Here is a 23,610-nt window from a genome sequence, read left to right on the forward strand (position 1 = left end):
TTTATATACCGCAGGCAGCTGTGTGGAAACGTGTTTATATACCGCAGGCGGCTGTGTGGGCAGACACGTGTTTATATACCGCAGGCGGCTGTGTGGAAACGTATTTATATACCGCAGGCGGCTGTGTGGAAACGTGTTTATATACCGTAGGCGGCTGTGTGGACATTTGTTTATATACCGCAGGCGGCTGTGTGGAAACGTGTTTATATACCGCAGGCGGCTGTGTGGAAACGTGTTTATATACCGCAGGCGGCTGTGTGGAAACGTGTTTATATACCGCAGGCGGCTGTGTGGAAACGTGTTTATATACCGCAGGCGGCTGTGTGGAAACGTGTTTATATACTGCAGGCGGCTATGTGGACATTTGTTTATATACCACAGGTGGCTGTGTGGAAACGTGTTTATATACCGCAGGAGGCTGTGTGGAAACGTTTTTATATACTGCAGGCGGCTGTGTGGCTGGAAACGTGTTTATATACCGCAGGCGGCTGTGTGGAAACGTGTTGATATACCACAGGTGGCTGTGTGGAAACGTGTTTATATACCGCAGGCGGCTGTGTGGACATTTGTTTATATACCACAGGCGGCTGTGTGGAAACGTGTTTATATACCGCAGGAGGCTGTGTGGAAACGTGTTTATATACCGCAGGCGGCTGTGTGGAAGCGTGTTAATATACCGCAGACGGCTGTGTGGAAACGTGTTTATATACCGCAGGAGGCTGTGTGGAAACGTGTTTATATACCGCAGGTGGCTGTGTGGAAATGTATTTATATACCGCAGGTGGCTGTGTGGAAACGTATTTATATACCGCAGGCGGCTGTGTGGAAACGTGTTGATATACTGCAGGCGGCTGTGTGGAAACGTGTTTATATACCGCAGGAGGCTGTGTGGAAACGTGTTTATATACCGCAGGTGGCTGTGTGGAAACGTTTTTATATACCGCAGGCGGCTGTGTGGAAACGTGTTGATATACCACAGGTGGCTGTGTGGAAACGTGTTTATATACCGCAGGCGGCTGTGTGGACATTTGTTTATATACCACAGGCGGCTGTGTGGAAACGTGTTTATATACCGTAGGCGGCTGTGTGGAAACGTGTTTATATACTGCAGGCGGCTGTGTGGAAACATGTTTATATACTGCAGGCGGCTGTGTGGAAACATGTTTATATACCGCAGGCGGCTGTGTGGAAATATGTTTATATACCGCAGGCGGCTGTGTGGAAACATGTTTATATACCACAGGCGGCTGTGTGGGCAGACACGTGTTTATATACCGCAGGCGGCTGTGTGGGCAGACACGTGTTTATATACCGCAGGCGGCTGTGTGGAAACATGTTTATATACCGCAGGCGGCTGTGTGGAAACATGTTTATATACCGCAGGCGGCTGTGTGGAAACGTGTTTATATACCGCAGGTGGCTGTGTGGAAACATGTTTATATACCGCAGGCGGCTGTGTGGAAACATGTTTATATACCGCAGGCGGCTGTGTGGACGCGTATTTATATACCGCAGGTGGCTGTGTGGAAACATGTTTATATACTGCAGGCGGCTGTGTGGAAATATGTTTATATACCGCAGGCAGCTGTGTGGACGCGTATTTATATACCGCAGGTGGCTGTGTGGAAACGTGTTTATATACCGCAGGCGGCTGTGTGGACAGACACGTGTTTATATACCGCAGGCGGCTGTGTGGACAGACACGTGTTTATATACCGGTATGGAAACGTGTCTGTGGAAACGTGTTTATATACCGCAGGCGGCTGTGTGGAAACTTGTCTATATGCTGCAGGAGGCTGTGTGGAAACGTGTTTGTATACCGCAGGCGGCGGTGTGGAAACGTGTTTGTGTACCGCAGGCGGCAGTGTGGAAACGTGTTTGTGTACCGCAGGCGGCGGTGTGGAAACGTGTTTGTGTACCGCAGGCGGCGGTGTGGAAACGTGTTTGTGTACCGCAGGCGGCGGTGTGGAAACGTGTTTGTGTACCGCAGGCGGCGGTGTGGAAACGTGTTTGTGTACCGCAGGCGGCGGTGTGGAAACCTGTTTGTGTACCGCAGGCGGCGGTGTGGAAACGTGTTTGTGTACCGCAGGCGGCGGTGTGGAAACGTGTTTGTGTACCGCAGGCGGCGGTGTGGAAACGTGTTTGTGTACCGCAGGCGGCGGTGTGGAAACGTGTTTGTGTACCGCAGGCGGCTGTGTATAATCCTTTTGTTTTGCGTCTTTTTCAGGATAATGGATTCGGATGATCTAGAGCCTCTTCTAGATCTTTCCAGGTCTCAGGATACTGAGAGTGAACACAACAGGTATTTGAGGTAAATTCTTGGTGATATTGAGATGAAATGTGATAATTATGTTACAGTGTATCAGTCCGCTGTACCCCATGCTGTCATATACTGCCCGCGGGCGCTGAGGGGATATACAGGACGTATCATTGTACTGAGCCGCTCAGGTTATGCTATTATTGGGGTCTACATTACATCTGTCTTCATACAGGGCCTGAGTCACAGTTGTACGCTAGCTATTGCCACCACAGCTACATCTGTGTACAAAGCTGCTCTGCGAAAATTAAGCAAATGTCGCAGCCTCTGGGATATGTATTCAGATGCCCACAGGCGTCGCCGCAAATCTAACCACCCGCATGCACAGACGCAGCCGCGGACGCAGAACTTTCAATTATCGCAGTTCTGAGTAAATCTACGGTCCCCCAGTCTGGCCTCGGGAACTGTGACGTCGGAGCCATATGTCTTGTGTACAGGATCACAAATGAAGGCAGCATCAGGCCCCAAAAATGCGGCGAGCGTCTACGGTAGCGTACCTTGATGCAATTGCAGTGCGACTAAGACGCAAGCAAAGAATGATGTTGATTGCTCAACTGCGAAAACATCGGCAGGTTGTACGGCTCTGAATCCCTAGCACATGGCCATATAGTAGGCCAGTCACTGGTTTTTACGCTTACAGATTATGAGGCATCTGGAAAACCTGCAGTGCTGAAGGCAGGTTTAATAACCCATGTACGAGGGATATATTACATAATAGGTTCTTATGCACAGAGGTTGCTAAGGGAATCCCATCACGTGTGGTCAGACTCGCTGTAGGAGAGGCCCAGTGGCCAAGTTTGGGGATCAGTCTTACAAGTTATCACAAATGTTAGTAGATATGTACAGTAGCTGCATTTTCCGGCTTAGATATATCTATGGGCGTAAGGCGGTCTGTCTTGATACTGTCAGGAAATGGGATTTTCTTCACTGATGGAAGATGTTACTCTCGTCCCTTCCTGCAGCAAAGTCCAGAATAGGAAACTGTACCTGGCGACGTTCGCTGCGGTGTTGGGACCCCTGAGTTTCGGCTTCGTCCTGGGGTTCAGTTCTCCGGCCATCTCTGACCTGAAGAATGCGGATGATCCTCATCTAGTGCTGGATAAGGAGGCGGCGTCATGGTTTGGGGTGAGTCACTTCCCGCTTTATGGTTTACCGGGCGCTGCAGGATCCATCCACTCGGGGGCAGCGTGCATCTGACATTCAGCCTTGTCCCTATTGCTCCTCCTCCTGCGCTGCCAGCATCTAAGCGCTAAGGATTCCGCTATCGTCATTCCTGCAAAACTCTAGCACGATGGGATTTGTGGGTCACCGGAGAGTTACCTGGGTAGCTATGGAGTCACCACAATCCTCCCAGAGCCGGACACATTGCTCAGCGCCTCCCAGCGTGTACGGGGCACAGTCTGTAACACTGGGGGAGATGGATCCAGCAGTGGAGAAGTTGCCCATAGCAACCAATCGGCTTCATCCAGCCATTTTATAGAATGTACTTAATAGCTGCTACCTTGAAGCTAATTGGTTGCTATGGGCAACGTCTCCACCAGACCACCTCTCCATTCTTTACCCTGCTTGATACATCTCCCCCTCTGCGCTTAAAACGTTTAAATATCGGTTAGATTCAAATATCCACCTTGCTGCTCGTAGCTTTACTGGAAAGGTGTCACGGTAATTACGAGTGTTGGTGTCTTTGGAAAGTCGCCCTAATTTCTTTTTTTCTGTAACAGATCTGTGCAGAATACATGGCCGCTGTATGCTCTATAATCATTTATAGGCTTAGGGGTGTATTTACTAAAGTGCGATTTTTAGAAGTGGAGGTGTTGCCCAAAACAGCCAATCAGATTCTAGCTATTCTTTTCTAGAAAGTGCTGAGTAAATGTCAAATAGAATCTGATTGGTTGCTATGGGCAACATCTTTACTTCTAAAAATCTGCACTTTAGTAATTATACCCCTCAGCGTCCCCTTATCCAGATAGACATTTCTCTGACTCCAACTTAAAGTGCAGATGAACCCTGCTGCTGGCCGGCTGTACGTGATGTCACTGCTCCTCGCCACGCTGTGGGAGAAGGGGCAGAGGAACGGGAAGTGGAAGATTGGTCATTTCCTGAGGGCCATCAGCACTTACACTGAGGTCAGGGGGATAAGTGCTGTGTCAGTACGGCCTCGGTCACCTGGCTCAGCTGTTCATTTACAGAACATTAGCTTGTTACTAGGACCCAGGATCGTCCTCAAAAACACTTCTGTATATTTTACCAGGAAGAAATACATTCAGCTACCTCTTGTTTTGCCAGATATATTGTATACTTTTGTGACTTAGGGGTCTAGTTACTAAGCAGTGTTAGGAGAGAGAGTGAAAAGTGATAAGAAAGTGATAAGGTGCCAGCCAATCAGCTCCCAGCTGTCATTTTTCAAACACAGCCTGTGAGATGACAGTTGGGAGCTGATTGGCTGGCACCTTATCACTTTCTTATCACTTTTCACTCTGTCTCCTAACACTGCTTAGTAACTAGACCCCTAATGACAGGCAGTGGCCATCAGCTTTCTAGTTACAGACTATGGTTATAGAACCGAGCGAGAGAAGTTCTGAAAGATCTCAGACAGGCGCAGCCGTGGGAGGCGTTAGGTTCCCTTATGGAATCTAGGAGCCATTAGCGGCTTCCGGCGGTAGATCTAAGGTGGTAAGTGCTGTTTACTGCAGGGTTTATTTTCTGGATAACATATGTACAGTATATATATACAGAAAGTATTTGAAGGACAAATTGGCAGGGAGCCTACACCCCAGAAAGGGACGACCTGGTCCTAGGGGATCTGTATACAAACCAGGGAAAAGGTGGGGCTCAGCCTGGTCACCAGTATTTATGTCTGGGTTTGCTGTAGTCAGTAGATCACGTATAATAGAGTGTTAGCCTTTGTCCCAAATATCACGGACACTGTTTTGTCAGAGCTCAGAAAGCATTTGTTTTGCAGTATCCAATGTTTCCCCAGTGATAAATCAGATTGTATTCCTTAGTTACAGTAAGGGGAGTATGATCTGAGCACACGCGGGTTAGTATCTTCCAGACACGTGTGCATAGAAACTGATAATTACCCCGGAATCGGTATGATTTCCGGCGGTTGGAATCCCGACAGCGGCTGCCCGACATGGGTGAAAATCCTGATCGTCCCTAAGTTAAGTATAGACTAACCTAATTCCTTCCCCTAACCCTCCCTTATGGGTGCCTAACCCTAACCTTCCCCCCAGTGCATAACCCTAATCCCCCCTCTAAGTGCCTAAACCTAACCTCCCGGGGGGGTGCCTAACCCTAAGTCCCCCACGGGAACCCTAAACCTAACCCCCCCCTCTCCCCCCGCGGCTATCCGCGCCCGGCGTCCCTTCGATCAGGATGCCAGGCGCCGGTCTCCCGGCGTCGGTAAAATGACAGGTGTCTAGATTTAGCCACTTGTCATTTAACCCTCGCCAGGATTAAGCAGTCGGGGAGCCGGCTGTCGTGATTATGTCCGCCGGCTTCCCGACTGCATACCATTACCCCAGAACAGAGCCTCGAGGGGCCCCCTCAGGTACCTTTAGGTGTTGGAGACAGAGATTAAAGTGACCTGGGGTCTTCCTAATAAATATAGGAATAACCACTTTGGTGCGATCCCAGTACCTGGGCTACAGTGTTTTCCACAGCGTCAGGCCCTTCTGTAAAACCTGGGAACACTGCGCCAGGCGTCTCCCATGTGTCGTACATACTGAGTTCCGTTACAGATCAGTTATAGGGTTGTTACTGGTGGGTGGCTTGGAGAAAGCCGGATTAAAGAGGAATAAGTACAATTTGGAAATGAGGACAATTAACACACTGCAACGATCTATTGATATATAGCGTTCACGTGCAAACGTCACGATCTGAGGTATCGCTACATTGCGTGTGCACTTCACAATTCGTCATGCGAAGACGCAATATCTCGCTGCATGGCGAATGTAACCAAACTGCATTGTACATAGCATCGTCCCATCTGATGGGTCAATACGACCTCACAATTTATCAAACAATGAATTGTGGGTACACACCACAGGATGGTTGCGCAGAGAGATCCCAGGTACCATGATTGCATGACAAATTGGAGCTGGAAAGAGACGTGTTCTAGCTTAATGCTAAAAAATAAATCTGCCTAATTCTATATACAGTATGTAAAAGCCGCCAGTATTTTCCCTTCATGCAAAAACAAAAATAAATGCATTTGCCCCCCCTTTGCGTTGCAGCATGGTTTGTTCCAGAAGCTAGCTACCCCTAATGTGTTCCTAACTCTGAACCAGGCCTTGTATGTCCTAATATCCGTTATGGGAAGGACGTGTTACTCAAACGCCATCGTACTGGTTCATCAGCCAACCGCATAACCCGCGCTTCACAGGGTCCATCCAGTGTCGTCGCTCACACGCATCGCTAAATCCGGTCGCTCAGTTCTCAGGTGGTGCGATTGGTTCTGTCTACATCCACCCACATCCCAATAACTCAAATGTATCGAAGACTTACTGGGAAACCTTTAGTTTTACCAATTTTGAAGTGACCCAGAGCAATGAGCAGGTCTGGTATGTAATGTTGACAATCATAATATGTATCTACACCAGGATGTCGACATGGTCAGTATGTCGATTTTCAGCATTCTGACATAGCGGTTTTTCACTATTTAAACTCTTAACACTAAACCTAAATCTAGCACTAAAATGTACTGTTGACATTCGGACTGTCGACATACTCAGTGTTGACAAAATGACCATGTGGACAATGTGTATGTCGACAAACCGAACATGTCGACTTTATGATTGAATACCCAGTTCAGGCTATTATTCCGTTGAACTAATGGAGATCCATGTTAAACCACCTTTGCTGGCTGGTAGCGGCCATGTTGGTTGGCGGCGGTGGGTGGTGGAGCTGTGCTTTGTGCACGGAGAGCTGTATACTTCTATGGCATTTATAGTATTCTGACGCCCGCTCACCTTGTGTATTGGTCCCACTTAGTGACTGGATGGTGTTAGGACATTCACCAACAATTATACACAACTGGTTGGCTGTCCCCAGACTGAGAGTGACCACCCAGGGACGGTCACTCACACATCATTTGGATTTTTATCAGGCTTTGGTTCCACGTTGCTCTGAGCGTTGTCTGGTTAGCTGGTATGTGAAATTGTTGTAATACACAGTGTTCTCCACAGAAATTTTTTCCATCAAAAAGTAGCCGGACGGGGGCCTTCGCAATTGTGCGCGCCCTTACCAATCCAGCCCGACAGGTCTCAGGCTGCTCCCCCACTGGCTCTTAGTCAAAAGTGCCCATTATGCAGTGCCCCCTGTATTTGTGCCCTTTATACAGTTTTCCCCTTTATGCATTGCCCTCTGTATTTTAGCTTGGCCTTTATGCAGTGCCCCCAGGCCGAAGTAGTGCCCCCCAGACTGGTCCCTTATGTTGTGCCCCCAGGCTTACATAGTGCCCCCAGACTGGCACCTTATGTAGTGCCCCCAGGCTTAGTGCCCCTTATGCAGTGCCCCCAGGCTGGCCCCTTATGCAGTGCCCCCAGGCTGGCCCCTTATGCAGTGCCCCCAGGCTGGCCCCTTATGCAGTGCCCCCAGGCTGGCCCCTTATGCAGTGCCCCCAGGCTTAGTGTCCCTTATGCAGTGCCCCCAGGCTTAGTGTCCCTTATGCAGTGCCCCCAGGCTTAGTGTCCCTTATGCAGTGCCCCTAAGTTTAAATAGTGTCCCTTATGCAGTGCCCCTAAGTTTAAATAGTGTCCCTTATGCAGTGCCCCTAAGTTTAAATAGTGTCCCTTATGCAGTGCCCCTAAGTTTAAATAGTGTCCCTTATGCAGTGCCCCCAGGCTTAGTGTCCCTTATGCAGTGCCCCCAGGCTTAGTGTCCCTTATGCAGTGCCCCCAGGCTTAGTGTCCCTTATGCAGTGCCCCCAGGCTTAGTGTCCCTTATGCAGTGCCCCCAGGCTTAGTGTCCCTTATGCAGTGCCCCCAGGCTTAGTGTCCCTTATGCAGTGCCCCCAGGCTTAGTGTCCCTTATGCAGTGCTCCCCGGTTTAAATAGTGTCCCTTATGCAGTGCCCCCAGGTTGGTCTCTTATGCAGTGCCCCCAGGCGTAAATAGTGCCCCTTAGGCAGTGCCCCCAGACTGGTCTCTTATGCAGTGCCCCCAGGCGTAAATAGTGCCCCTTAGGCAGTGCCCCCAGACCCTTCCTGGCCCCAGCCCCAGCCCAGAACTTACCTTTACTTGCTGGCCGTTCGCGCTCCCACTCCCGTTGCCTCGCGCTTACTGGATCTAACTAGATCCAGCAGGCGCGCGGGGCAGGCTCCTCACGTCACAGGTGACGTCATGATGTCACCCGCGCAGTACATCACTGGGAACGCTTGCTTCTGAAGCGATTGGAGGCTTCTTTAGCCTACGGTCATTTCAGAGGCCAGCGTTCCACAGCAGGGGTCGGGGGGTCGGCGGGGGAAAGTGCCGGGCGATGCGGCCGCAGAAAACACTGATGCATATATAAAAGTCCTTGCGTATGTGAAGTGTGCTCGAGGGCTCGCTCTGCTGGCTTTATGGGACCATAAGAGACGAGAATAATTCTGCTCGGAGTGTACTAATATACGTCTCCACCTGCTGAGCCACATAATATTTTGACTGTGAGGAAGAAATTAAAATATTGGTACAATCAAGCATAATAGTGCTGTAATCCTAGTGTCAGGGAACCTTCTCATTGGTATCTCAGTGTGAGAGAAATACGGGCATAACCTGCCTCGTGGTGGAGGACAGCGGCCTTTATATTACATTGCGGAAGGGATAAGACACAGGGCCTGATTCAGAGCCGCTCGTAAGCGGCCGCTCGTCCGTTCCGAGCGATGTTTGCACAACTGTGCATGCGTACGGATCGTGATACGCATGCGCGAACCAGTCAGTGCGGCCGAAAATCGTTTGTTCGCTATATAGCGAGTGCCTGCTATTTTGAGTGACAGGAGGAGGCGTATGTGGGTGGTAACAGGGGAAGGTGCTTGAAAACGGGGAGTGGAGATCCGAACGCAGGCGTGCTTAAAGGTCAAAACGGGCGTTTTATGGGTGTGCATAATTAATACAGCAGCGTCATCGGCCACGTCACTGGGTTATTTTATAGTCAGAACTGCTCGCAAGATTGTGGTAGGAAAAACCAACCACAAGAATAGCGAGCAGTTCATACGCTGGTCGATGTACTCGATTGATCAAATAAATAGCGGACATGACGTCGGATGCGAGCGGCCAGGGGGCGTATTTTTCCAAAAAACGACCACAAGTTTTGTTCGCTCGTTCAGACCTAAAGGCGTGAACAGACTGCAAAGAGCGAACAGTTCATTTGAATAGCCACCCCTTTTTCCTGAACGAGCGAGCGCAAATAGCGTCCGGCTCTGAATCAGGCCCACAGTGGCTGTAACTATACTGTTAAAGAATCCACATATATGTATATATAAACATGTGAATACACATACACACACTTATGTCACATATGTACAAACAAACTTACCTTGCAGCAGATCTGACCGGGACAGGACCTAGCAGGCTGCCACCATGTTCTTAAGCCCTGCCCCCTCATGGCAAATTGGAACGATTCGCGGGTCAATTGGGAGGGGGGGGAGGATCCACATGAGTAGATTTTACTGCAAAGGGGCCTGGCTTAAGAACATGGTTCCAGCACTCCAGTCTGTCAGGGGTACTCAGAAACCCCCCCTGCGTGCGCTTCTCTTGCTGGCATACTGCCATACGGAGGTATACCTGCGTTTAAGGATATAACCATCTAGGATATAGTGGAATCCAATTGAATTTATTAGCTATAACTGTATCATGGTAAACGTACTTACTGATAGTATGTGAAGATAATAACACAGGCAAGCGTTTCATGTGAGAAAATACATAATTATCCCATGAGGAATGACACTGAACGCTGATGCTATACAAGCATTCTATATGTAAGCCTAATATCCCTTATTCTCTTGTAGTATAATACAGTGGTTCTCAAACTCGGTCCTCAGGACCCCACACAGGTCATGTTTTGCAGGTCACCCAGCAGGTGCACAGGTGTATTCATTACTCACTGACATGTTTTAGAAGATCCACAGGTGCAGCTAATCTCTCACTTGTGTTTCTGTGAGGATACCTGGAAAACATGCACTGTTTGGGGTCCTGAGGACCGAGTTTGGGAACCTGTGGTATAATAACGTTAAGGCAGCCAGCTTCCCGATTGTATAACACCGACTGTCATATCCCGGCGAGGGATGAAATGCCGGGCGTCTAGGTGTAGACGCCTGACATTTCCCCGACGGCGGGAGACAGGCGCCCGGCATCCCGATCGAAGGGATGCCGGGCGCCGCGAGCGGACAGCCGTGGGGGGGAGGGTTAGGTTTAGGGCACCGGGGGGGTATTAGGGTTAGGCACCCTCCCGGGAGCATTAGGGTTAGGCTAGGGGGAGGGAGGGTTAGGGTTAGGCACCCCCGGAGGGGACTTAGGGTTAGGCACCCCCGGGGGGCTTAGGTTTAGGCAGGGGGGAAGGGGGGTGGTTAGGGTTAGGCACCCCTAGGGAGGGTTAGGTTAGGTTAGTTAGTACTTACCTATCCACGATCGGGATTTCCAGCGCTGTCGGGCTTCTACTGCTGGGAGCTCTGCTGTTGTCGGCCAGGCGCTGCCAGGAATTTGCGGGCGGCGGTATTTCATACCGATTCCATAATAACATCCCCCCTTTTTGTTAAGGGCACAGACCAATAAACGGATACACTATAATCAGGCTGAGCCTATAAATCTGAAATAGACACAGACAGCCCGTTTATCAGTATTTGGTCTGTATACTTATGTTACTCGGATAGTTTGCAACATTGGGAATAATACAAGTTACATTTCTTTCATTGATTTTGAGAACCTAAAGCACTGCTATTTGCATGATAGAAATGAGATAATTGAATACAATTTCTTGATTTTTTTCTCTCCCTCTTAGAACTATATATTACTATTGTGGAGTACACATGGATACATGAATAAAACACACTTACTGGAAATAATAAATGAAAACACACAACGGGACTTTTGTTTTAAAACACACTTTATTTTCTTTTTTGTTATGTCAACACAATATATGTATTTTCATGTCTAGGAAAAATGTGTTTCTTTTAATTAATTCGCTGTTGCTAATATACACATAACTTTTATTCTTCAATATATAAAATTATATGTTTTAAAAATCTACTTAGTGCGCCACAACCAAGGACAACTCTGCTCTATCCTTTCAACTAAGATGAATATAACCCAGGATTTTGCATCATTGTCGGAGCTGTGATTGTAAAATGCGCCATTTCTCCCTCGCAGTCTATAGTAACGATCGGAGCGGCCGTTGGGGGGATATTTGGTGGCGGGATGGTGGATCGGATCGGCCGGAAGCTCAGCCTCATGCTGTGCTCTCTTCCCTTTGTCCTTGGTTTCATGCTCATCATATCTGCGCAGGGAGTCTGGATGTTACTCGCCGGCCGTTTGTTGGCTGGGCTGGCCAGTGGCGTCACCTCGTTAGTGGTCCCTGTAAGTATTTTCCAAGTGTTTTGCTATTATTATTATTTTTTTAAAGGTCTGTGTCACTATTTTGCAGCTTGAAGAAAGAATATTGATTAAAAAAAAAGTCTGCAAAATAAAATGGGTGAAAAAATTAAGCAATCACCAATGTCTTCCAAATGCAAACTAGTCCCATTACACATAAACACGTATGACTGTCCATCGTACGGTAATAAACTACTTATTGAGGAACACGTGTCCCTTATTTGATCTGGTTACCTCTCTCCTCCTATTCTGGTTCCTCTCCTATGCCAGTGGCATTTTATTCAAATCAGAGGGAGGAAACAGGAAGCCAAATGAAAGATGGCCGCTGTCATGGTAGCTGTAAATGAGGAACACCAATAGCCATGGAAAATATATAATTCCTTGTTTCTAGATTTGTATTCTTTTCATTTTATTTAATGGAAATGTTCTGTAAACCACATGGTCTTACCGATGAACTCCAACTAAAAAGGAGAGTTGCGCTTTAAAAGTACATTTCTGCCTGGAATCCCCCTTTACGTTATTCTACAGAAAGCTGAGGTAAAAATGAATCGCAGATATAGACTGCAATAGAAAAGTGCCCTCATTTGCATAGTTATTGGTAAAAACTGCAGAATACATGTGTCCTTGCTCTTTGCCTGAAAGTAATATGTTCCTTACACACAACGGAGGCAGCCATTTTGTAGGCTTAGCTAATATTTCTCAGCATGAATCAATTCTCAGGGAGCGTACTGTGGGATTATCAGTCTGTGCCTCAGTGATGTCACTATTTTGTAGCAGATTGATAGGGCTGCATACTGGTTAATTTCACAAGATGGCTGCCTTCACAACCACAAGATGGCTGCCTCCACTGGCAGGTTCACTTTGATTAAAGCAACTCCCCACCCCTAGCATGATCTCCGTTCTGTCCAGAAAGTGATCTGTATGAGAGACTTACATTGTAACCTGACATCTAGGTGTATATTTCTGAAACCTCTCACTCCAAAGTACGAGGGACGTTGGGGTCCTGCGTCCAGTTGATGGTGGTCACAGGTATCGTTGGAGCCTACATTTTAGGTACTGAGGCTTTATTTATTTGTTTACATTTTCTTCCAAGGGAATTTTTCTTCCAATACTCCCCCCACAGGTGTGGCCCCCACCCACGGGACTAACACAACTCCCGCTGTACATCTCCCCCCTTCATCATATTATTCCCGTAGATATCACGCAGGAAGCGATGGGATGGGGGGAGGGGAGCATGGTTTATGGTTGTTGCCGTCTCCTGTCACCTGTCTGTGTGATCACCAGGGATGTTCCTGGACTGGCGATGGCTCGCTGTGTTCTGCTCCATCCCACCGGTCCTCATGCTCATATTTATGTGCTTCATGCCCGAGAGCCCCCGATATCTCATCAATCAGGGCAGACGGACTGAGGCCTTGTCTGCTCTCCGCTTCCTCCGGGGACCAGACGTGAACCATGAATGGGAATATCGGCAGATTGAGTCCAGTGGGAATGATGAGGTATGTCCCTGTTTTTGTTTTTAATCAATATATATGTATTATAGATATTTATACCACAGCTGGGATATCCTAAACAGACCTTCATGTAAAGTCTGTCTTTGCAACCCTGGCCATGTGGCGGCTTGTCCTCCGCACTCCTCTCCCTGTGGCGGCTTGTCCTCCGCACTCCTCTCCCTGTGGCGGCTTGTCCTCCGCGCTCCTCTCCCTGTGGCGGCTTGTCCTCCGCGCTCCTCTCCCTGTGGCGGCTTGTCCTCCGCGCTCCTCTCCCTGTGGCGGCTTGTCCTGCGCGCTCCTCTCCCTGTGGCGGCTTGTCCTGCGCGCTCCTCTCCCTGTGGCGGCTTGTCCTGGGCGCTCCTCCCCCTGTGGCGGCTTGTCCTGCGCGCTCCTCCCCCTGTGGCGGCTTGTCCTGCGCGCTCCTCTCCCTGTGGCGGCTTGTCCTGCGTGCTCCTCTCCCTGTGGCGGCTTGTCCTGCGCACTCCTCTCCCTGTGGCGGCTTGTCCTGCGCACTCCTCTCCCTGTGGCGGCTTGTCCTCCGCGCTCCTCTCCCTGTGGCGGCTTGTCCTCCACAGATTTATCAGATCTTTGTGAGAGATAAGGTACAAACCAAGAGAGAAATGGCTCTGGCACATGCCAATGTTTCCTTTCTTGTCTGTGACATCACGTAACAATATATATTGATGTTTCTGTCCAATCAGGAGAGCAGCCTGAAGCTGGCCGATCTCGGGAATCCATCCATCTATAAACCCTTCTTCATTGGGATTCTGCTCATGTTCTTCCAGCAGGCCAGCGGGATTAATGCCATCATGTTCTATGCAGATATGATTTTTGAAGAAGCCAAGTTCAAGGTATGTGGCGCCCCCTGCTGTAGAATGTAGAATTAATAATATACATAATAAAGGTTTTCATTTCCACGCTCAATGTTTTTTTCAGGACAGCAGTTTGGCGTCTGTCATCGTGGGGCTGGTCCAGGTGGTTTTCACCGCTTTGGCGGCGGTCATCATGGACAAAGCCGGGAGGAAGCTTCTTCTAATTGTTTCAGGTAAAAATACAATTCACGTTGCTAAGAGTACCACTGTTTATTTTTTTTAAATAATTAGAAGTTAATCCCTATTGGTACATGTTGCCATAGTCTCAGTCTAGAGCTTTGATAGGTGTAGTCGGGATGCGGTCAGTATACCGACAGTCGGGATTCCGGTGCTGGAATCCTGACACATGTCGGCATCCCGACGGTAAGTACTGGGGTTTGGGGGAGGGTTAGGCACTAAGGGGGGAGAGTTAGGTTTATGGTGCGGAGAGGGGCAGGTTAAGCTGGGTACATACTGGCAGATATATTGGCCGACCAATTTATGGGCTAATATATTGTGTGCCCGTCGGCCAGTATGTACCAGCGATATGTCTGTGAACGACATTGTTCACCGACATGCCGAGTCCGCTGGGCTGCACACCCGATGGCAGATATCTGTCCATTGTGCTGTGTGTACGGGCAATCAGCCGACCGCCCGTACACTTGCAGCGGAGGCCGCAGGGAGCGACTCGCGCTGGTCAGTGGGACCTGCGGGCAGATGGTAGTTGATGGTTGGTCAGTGTGTATGAACAACCATCATCTGCAGATATATCTGTTAGGTGTGTACCCAGCTTTAGGCACCGGTTAGGGGTAGGGAGAGGGGGAGGGTTAAGATTCTGACCACCAGCATCCCATACCCAACCAGTGTAATCTTCTCAATGCTGGTACTCTCAATGCTGCAGGACCTGCATTTTGTAGCTGTAAACCTGCTACTTTCTTAAACCTGTTAGTGGAATAGACAAAGTATACTCTCTGGTTTATAGGTTATATGTATGTATTCATCTGCCGGAAGCAGCTGTATTTATGCTCTTATCTTTATTATAACCAATGGGTGATTCTCACAGGAAAGTGATATTTATATAAAAGGTGACACAATGAGATTCTTCTCACATTTCCCCTCAGGAACCATCATGACGATCAGTGCAGCCATGTTTGGGGTGTTCTTCAAAATCACAGAGGTGCACGTGCACAACTCCTCGGACCCCCTGGCTCTGAGTAGCGGCGGGGACCCCGCAGAGCAGCTGGCCTGGTTGGCGTTGGCCAGCATGGGCCTGTTTATCACTGGTGAGTTCCCATATAATTAATAAGTAATATAATAAATAGTCTTTGACTGGTTAGAAAAAAAAAGAAGCTTCATGTGAAATATAGATAATGATCTTGTACTGACTGGCGCCCGCGCCACCAGTACCCGCGTTACTCACCGTGAGTGCTGGTTACGTGAGACGGGGAGGACTCCGAAGCTTAGACGTGGTGCTGCAGAGCGGTCTCCGGGGCATATATGTGGTGCTGCATACACATGTCCTATAGCACCACGTATATATGCCCGGGGTCCGCTCTGCAGCACCACGTATATATGCCCGGGGTCCGCTCTGCAGCACCACGTATATATGCCCGGGGTCCGCTCTGCAGCACCACGTATATATGCCCTGGGGTCCGCTCTGTAGCACTACGTATATATACCCCGGAGTCCGCTCTGCAGCACCACGTGTATATATACCCCGGAGTCCGCTCTGCAGCACCACGTGTATATATACCCCGGAGTCCGCTCTGCAGCACCACGTATATATGCCCGGGGTCCGCTCTGCAGCACCACGTATATATGCCCGGGGTCCGCTCTGCAGCACCACGTATATATGCCTGGGGTCCGCTCTGCAGCACCACGTATATATGCCCTGGGGTCCGCTCTGTAGCACTACGTATATATACCCCGGAGTCCGCTCTGCAGCACCACGTGTATATATACCCCGGAGTCCGCTCTGCAGCACCACGTGTATATATACCCCGGAGTCCGCTCTGCAGCACCACGTATATATGCCCGGGGTCCGCTCTGCAGCACCACGTATATATGCCCGGGGTCCGCTCTGCAGCACCACGTATATATGCCCGGGGTCCGCTCTGCAGCACCACGTATATATGCCCTGGGGTCCGCTCTGTAGCACTACGTATATATACCCCGGAGTCCGCTCTGCAGCACCACGTATATATACCCCGGAGTCCGCTCTGCAGCACCACGTGTATATATACCCCGGAGTCCGCTCTGCAGCACCACGTGTATATATACCCCGGAGTCCGCTCTGCAGCACCACGTGTATATATACCCCGGAGTCCGCTCTGCAGCACCACGTGTATATATACCCCGGAGTCCGCTCTGCAGCACCACGTGTATATATACCCCGGAGTCCGCTCTGCAGCACCACGTGTATATATACCCCGGAGTCCGCTCTGCAGCACCACGTGTATATATACCCCGGAGTCCGCTCTGCAGCACCACGTGTATATATACCCCGGAGTCCGCTCTGCAGCACCACGTATATATACCCCGGAGTCCGCTCTGCAGCACCACGTATATATACCCCGGAGTCCGCTCTGCAGCACCACGTATATATACCCCGGAGTCCGCTCTGCAGCACCACCTATATATATATGTCCCGGAGTCCGCTCTGCAGCACCACGTGTATATATACCCCGGAGTCCGCTCTGCAGCACCACGTATATATATATATATGTCCCGGAGTCCGCTCTGCAGCACCACGTGTATATATACCCCGGAGTCCGCTCTGCAGCACCACGTATATATATATGTCCCGGAGTCCGCTCTGCAGCACCGCGTATAATGCTGCTGATAGTATACAGGGGTCATACATTTGTGGGTGGGGTCAGGTCAGTGTCTTTAAGTGAAATCCTCCGTCATATATGTGACTTATTCCGGGAGCCCGTTTCCCATTCGGGTTACGTGCTGGGTTATTAGTGGTTGTTTCATGCGTTAGGTGGTAAATGGAAGGTAGAGTCTCTCTTCCCCATATTGTTACTCTGCGCAGATAGATCCTCCCTCTGACCCGTCTCTCTGTGATCTCTGCAGGTTTCGCCATTGGCTGGGGCCCTATTCCCTGGCTGGTCATGTCTGAAATCTTCCCGCTGCGCGCTAGGGGTGTGGCCAGTGGAATGTGCGTGGTAACTAACTGGGGATGCGCTTTCCTCGTCACAAAGATCTTTCATAACCTGATGGTAAGTGATGATTTTATCGTTTCATGGTGTTTCCGGTTCTCTGCAGTGATACTTGGGGCGGGGGGGGGGGGGGGGGGGAGATATCTCAAAGCTCCTTAGAGAGGACAAATGTAGAAGTTGCCCCTAGTAACCAATCAGCTGCTGCCTATCGTTGTATAGAATATACTAGCTAGTAACTTCTTGGTTGCTATCGGCGATTTCTCCACTCTTTAGAAGCTTTCATTCATCCCCTTGGTCGCTGACTGGGCCTCAGTATCGCTGCACAATTCATAGACTCCGCTATATGTGAAACGCAACAGGACATGGTCTATAGAAAGTTGTGGTAGCGTTTCCACAACAGAACCTGTAAGAAGGTGTGTGTATTGTGTGTAGTGTGTAATGTGTAGCATAGTGCATAGCATTGACGCCTCACGACACTGATGTCTTGGGATGGATTCCCACTAAGGCCCCCATCTGTGTGGAGTTTGTATGTGCTATCTGTGTTTAATCCCATAAAGTCCAATAACATACTGTTAGGTACATTGTGGTGTGGTGTGTGGTCGGTTCCAGTGGGCAACGACTGACGTGAGTGATTACATAGAACAGCGTCTAAGATGGCTGCCTCGCCCGCTGAATCAATGTAAAATGCTTTGTGTCTTGTTGGCAGAAAGCTGCTATATACACAAAGAATTATAATATTATTAATAAAAGGTTTCATGTATGCAGCAAATACAAGGTCTACCCTAGAAGTTTGTGTACACGATAGGGGAGATTCCATTAGCGTCGGAAACCTCGCGCATGAATACAACACGTGTTATACGGCAGGAAAACCTGCTCCCTTTTTATTTTTTTCTTGCGCGCCATAGACTAGCATCGTTTCTCAGTTGTAGCGACCGGTTATGTGTGCAGCTGCACATCGCGTATGGTTCCGAGAGAACCCCGTGCACCAACTGAATCTCCCCCATTTTGTACACAATTTGACTATAGGGTTACTTTGTACCGGTATGTTGTACTGTACGGTTTTATTTCAGGATTACATAATTTATTTAGCCCTTAATGGATGCAATCCTCCCAGTGTCATATAACACAATCTGACTATTGATCTGTAGTCGTCTATTCCCGGACGTCCCGTGACGCACTGTTGGTGGCGCCTGTTTATACATGGTCTGTTTTTGGCAGGACTCTTTGACCTCATACGGGACCTTCTGGTTATTCGCTGGTTTCTGTGGCCTGAGCGTCGTCTTCACCATATTCTGTGTCCCCGAGACGAAGGGAAAAACCTTGGAACAAATTGAATCTTATTTCCAGCGAGGACAGAACAGAGGGGGGCTCAGCCCGGTCTCCAACACAATTCAGTGACGCATAGAGATAACAGGCGCACAGTCACATGACCTGGCCGGGTGGCACCTCTCTTCCCGAACAACAGCTTCGGTGCTGGCGTGGTCTACTACAGTATCTGAACCTGGCGCTTTGTAACATTCGTGCTCTTATTGAAGTAAATGCTGGATATTACCACGGGCTGACATTTGTGAACTGACCTCACGCTGCCTCCTGGATTCCCTGCGGATATCGCCATTGGTACGTAATGGCTGCTCCCTGCAGTTTTCCTGCAGAAATAAGACGTAGAAATCTGGTCTCTGTCCTAGGAAAGGGGCGGGATGTCACACAAGCCCCTCCCACTGGTGCTTAGCCTGTGTCTCAGCCACCGGATGCCTTGCGCTCTCTGTGAAGTGAATTTCATGCGCTGTCATTAATAACGTAATGTTAAATTATGTGACGCTCTGTGATGTTGGGGAGAAAGTAGGATTCCATAGTGTCTCGTTTTTTTTTTTACTTGTCACTCAGGAAATGTGGTATAAGCTCCACCCACCTGTGTGAGGTCACAGAAGTGGGTGTATGCCATAGTTTGTCGCAGCAACTTTCGCCGTTGTGGGGTACTGAGGCGGAACGTTCTCCGTTTTGTGACTGCGGGCAGGAATACATTCAGCAGAGTGCGGGAAATATTTATATAATGTAAGAGGAAATATATTTCATGGGAACCAATTGTCATATTGCACTATACAGATTCATTGAAGATTATTCCTTTTTTGTTTTTATTAAATGCTAATGGGAAACCGTGTAACGTGTGTGATGAGTTATATTACATTATGTAGCCCACTGTAATATGGACAACGACAATATTCATCTAGAACACATTTATGTGGGTGACGTTACACTCAGGTGAGTCTAGAACACACTCCTGTGACTGACATTATTACCTTTTGGGTAAGTCTAGAACACATGCGGGAGACGTTGCATGCAGGTGGGTTTAGAACAAGTTCATGTGGGTGACACTATTGCACACTGGGTGAGTCTAGAACACGTGTATATGGGTGATACTGTTGCATTCTGGGTGAGTTAAAACATCTTTTGTGTGTGTGACATAGCTCTATTCGGAATGAGTCTAGAGCACAGGTTCTCAAAGTGGGTCCTCAGGACCTCAAACACTGCATGTTTTCCATGTCTCCTCACAGAATCACAAGTGAAACAGCTCCACCTATGGATCTTTTAAAATATGTCAGTGAATAATGAATACACCTGTGCACCTGCCAGCAGACATGGAAAATGTGAGCTGTGTGGGGTCCTGAGGACCGAGTTTGAGAACCACTGGTCTAGAGCACATTCATGTGGGTGACATTGTTACATTCTGGGTGAGTCCAGAGCACATTTATGTGGGTGACATTGTTACATTCTGAGTGAGTCTAGAACACTTATGTGGGTGACATTGTTACATTCTGGGTGAGTCTAGAACATTTATGTGGGTGACATTGTTACATTCTGGGTGAGTCTAGAACACATTTATGTGGGAGACATTGTTACATTCTGGGTGAGTATAGGACACATTTATGTGGGTGACATTGTTACATTCTGGGTGAGTCTAGAACATTTATGTGGGAGACATTGTTTCATTCTGGGTGAGTATAGAGCACATTTATGTGGGTGACATTGTTACATTCTGGGTGAGTCTAGAACACATTTATGTGGGTGACATTGTTACATTCTGGGTGAGTCTAGAACACATTTATGTGGGAGACATTGTTACATTCTGGGTGAGTCTAGAACACATTTATGTGGGTGACATTGTTACATTCTGGGTGAGTCTAGAACACATTTATGTGGGAGACATTGTTACATTCTGGGTGAGTCTAGAACACATTTATGTGGGTGACACTGTTACAGTCTGGGTGAGTCTAGAGCACACTTTTGTGGGTGACATTGTTACATTCTGGGTGAGTCTAGAACACATTTATGTGGGAGACATTGTTACATTCTGGGTGAGTCTAGAGCACATTTATGTGGGTGACATTGTTACATTCTGGGTGAGTCTAGAGCACATGTGGGAGACATTGTTACATTCTAGGTGAGTCTAGAACACATTTATGTGGGAGACATTGTTACATTCTGGGTGAGTCTAGAACACATTTATGTGGGAGACATTGTTACATTCTGGGTGAGTCTAGAGCACATTTATGTGGGTGACATTGTTACATTCTGGGTGAGTCTAGAACACATTTATGTGGGTGACATTGTTACATTCTGGGTGAGTCTAGAACACATTTATGTGGGTGACATTGTTACATTCTGGGTGAGTCTAGAACACATTTATGTGGGTGACATTGTTACATTCTGGGTGAGTCTAGAACACATTTATGCGGGAGACACTGTTACATTCTGGGTGAGTCTAGAGCACATTTATGTGGGAGACACTGTTACATTCTGGGTCTAGGTTTTAGTGATATCCATGATTGTGCAGATTGTTAAATAAATAGCACAAGTGACTTAATTAGTACCTCAGTTGCAAAGTATGGCTATCCCTAAAACCTGGACTGTTTAGTGTGCCTTGAGGACCGTGGTTGGGAACCCCTGCTCTAGAACACATGTATGTTGGTGACACTGTTACAGCTGGGTAATTCTAGAACACATTTATGTGGGTATCATAAGATCAGTGTATGTGCTGTATATCTCTGAATAAAATATTTTATCTGTTGATACTTTTTATATATTGGAGTCTCTTCTCTTTTGTATTGTACGACAGCCTCAGACAGTGTTCATTCTAGCACCCTGTACCTGTCACATCCCGTGCAGTTCCTCTGTCCTGCCTGGGGTGTCGCTCTCTGCTCTGGTGCTTCTAGCACACTCTGGTCTGTATCTAAGCAGTATGTTGCATTAGCTGAGTGTGCTAGAAGCACCAGAGCAGAGAGCGACAGGTGCAGGGTGCTGGAATGAACACTATCAGAAATGTGCTGGTTATACATGCATGTAATAACTGCAGCTTTTGTAATTGATCAATATGTCCATCATACTCTTCTGCGCCCCTATATACAAGGCTATCATGTTCAGAATGTGGGAGCTTCTCTACCAGAGGAGACAGAGACTGACCGTTTGCCTGTATTGCTTTGCACAATGCGGATGGGTTGATTCATACATCATGGTGTCCTAGCAACAGAAAGAGCTGCATTCTCTGCTTTTGGACCTACATCGTATCCCATCAGGACGGCGTCCTACAGATATGGGAGGGGCTTCAGCTGCCTGTAATGGCGGGAGATGTTATATTGTACTTCATATAACAGCTGCAGTACCATAGCTGGGTAACAATGTTATATATGTACAAACTGATCAAATCACTTTGATTTCATCTTGTAAAACAAAGTAATTTTAGTTATTATTTGGTTGTAGCATGTGCGAGCAGCCAGGGACATTTAGAAGAAACCTTTAAACTAAATGATGTGTTTGCATATAGCACCAGTGGTTTGTATAAGAGTGTGGGAGACGTTTCCTGGAATTAGAGATAATATTACAGTGTGTTCAGATAGATTTAATGGCGTCACTTTCAGCGTTCCGTATTCTGTGTGAATGACACAGAAGTAACCAATCACTTTTTATTGTTTCACATAAGATTGGAGATAGGACCCTTTACCCATCTTGGCCACTTACGTTTCGGTTTTCTTCGGCGCTGCTGGGTTTGTAGTACAGCACCCCAAGATTATACACATTGGTAGGGGAGAGGGGGTGACCTGAATTAGATGACTAAAGCCCTGCACTATGGTCACTTTCTGCAGGTAATTGTCCAGCCTGGTACTGCCATGTGGCAATGATGAGGGTGTAGCCTCTGCCAACAAGCAAATTGTATTAATATGGTGATAAAACGATTGCCCATTTTTGGATTAGCTCTCCTCCTCATAACCAGCCCCCATGTAAATAGGGGGCGTTCTGTCAGATCAGCAGTGATGGGGGTCATGTCACTACAGCTCAGTGTTATAATCCATCCACACATGGGGGCAATGATTTGGATGGTATGGAGAGAAGTAGCAGTTGATCGGGTGCTATGCCTTATCCACTATGTTCTATATGATACACTGCTGTGTACATTATATGGTGTATGGCGACCTGTGGCCCTCCAGCTGCTGTGGAATTACACATCCCAGCATGCCATGCCACTGTTTTAGCATGCCCTAACAGCAAAAATGTGTCAGGGCATGCTGGGATGTGTAGTTCCACATCAGGTTTAAGGATAAGCTAGTTAGGAAATTGTCCTCTGGTGCCAATTCCACAATGTTCGTCGTAAGCACAACAGCTGTAATATAAAGCCTTTCCATGTACTAACCTTAGTGACGTAGAAGGGACACATCGCTGGTACCGTACTTTCCTTCAGTTACTATGTATTGCTCATTCTATTGGCTGCAATATGCACATGTGATCGGATGGTATACATGGTGGTGTTTATAAGATAGCTTTGAGGCAATATTTGAATACGGCCACAAGATGGCAGCATTTCTAAACTGGACCAAGTGTCCTGCACATATCAGCTTCTACTATCAATCAGCATTTCCAATATGATATAACCGTATTACTGTGTGATACTTTTATATTATTACTATTGCAAATTATCCTTTTTTTCCTTTTGGCGGCCATGACGGAGGGGTTACCTTCTGGTCAGCTGAAAATCTGCTTTCTCTTCCGTGTCTCTTTCCTTTCTTCGCTGAGTGAGGACATCTATAGGTCCCCATCGAGAACAAAATTCAACCAAGCAGATGGATCCAGGGGGTGACTGTGCCAGCTTACACAGGGAACGCAAGGTAAGGTGCCGGATGCAATAATGGCACGTTTTACAAGGGTAGTGGTGACACAGAGAGCTCGGTACCTC

General features: G+C 48.0%; 1 protein-coding gene across 1 annotated transcript in view; it reads left to right on the forward strand.

The window, feature by feature from the left end:
- The window catches only part of SLC2A8 (solute carrier family 2 member 8), a 33,265-nt gene extending 11,803 nt beyond the window's left edge, over positions 1 to 21,462 (forward strand). Inside the window, exons 2-11 of the mRNA XM_088453565.1 lie at positions 2,228 to 2,311; positions 3,280 to 3,442; positions 11,661 to 11,867; positions 12,836 to 12,935; positions 13,167 to 13,378; positions 14,074 to 14,223; positions 14,309 to 14,417; positions 15,345 to 15,506; positions 17,302 to 17,447; positions 18,606 to 21,462. Of these exons, the coding sequence (XP_088309691.1) occupies positions 2,232 to 2,311; positions 3,280 to 3,442; positions 11,661 to 11,867; positions 12,836 to 12,935; positions 13,167 to 13,378; positions 14,074 to 14,223; positions 14,309 to 14,417; positions 15,345 to 15,506; positions 17,302 to 17,447; positions 18,606 to 18,785 (1,509 nt within the window). The 5' untranslated portion in view covers positions 2,228 to 2,231 and the 3' untranslated portion in view covers positions 18,786 to 21,462. The remainder of the gene's footprint in view (positions 1 to 2,227; positions 2,312 to 3,279; positions 3,443 to 11,660; positions 11,868 to 12,835; positions 12,936 to 13,166; positions 13,379 to 14,073; positions 14,224 to 14,308; positions 14,418 to 15,344; positions 15,507 to 17,301; positions 17,448 to 18,605) is intronic.
- The last annotated feature ends 2,148 nt before the right edge of the window (positions 21,463 to 23,610 follow it).

This window comes from Taudactylus pleione, unplaced genomic scaffold (genome assembly GCF_031769625.1).
Source record: "Taudactylus pleione unplaced genomic scaffold, aTauple2 ptg000583l, whole genome shotgun sequence".
Classification (NCBI taxonomy): domain Eukaryota; kingdom Metazoa; phylum Chordata; class Amphibia; order Anura; family Myobatrachidae; genus Taudactylus; species Taudactylus pleione.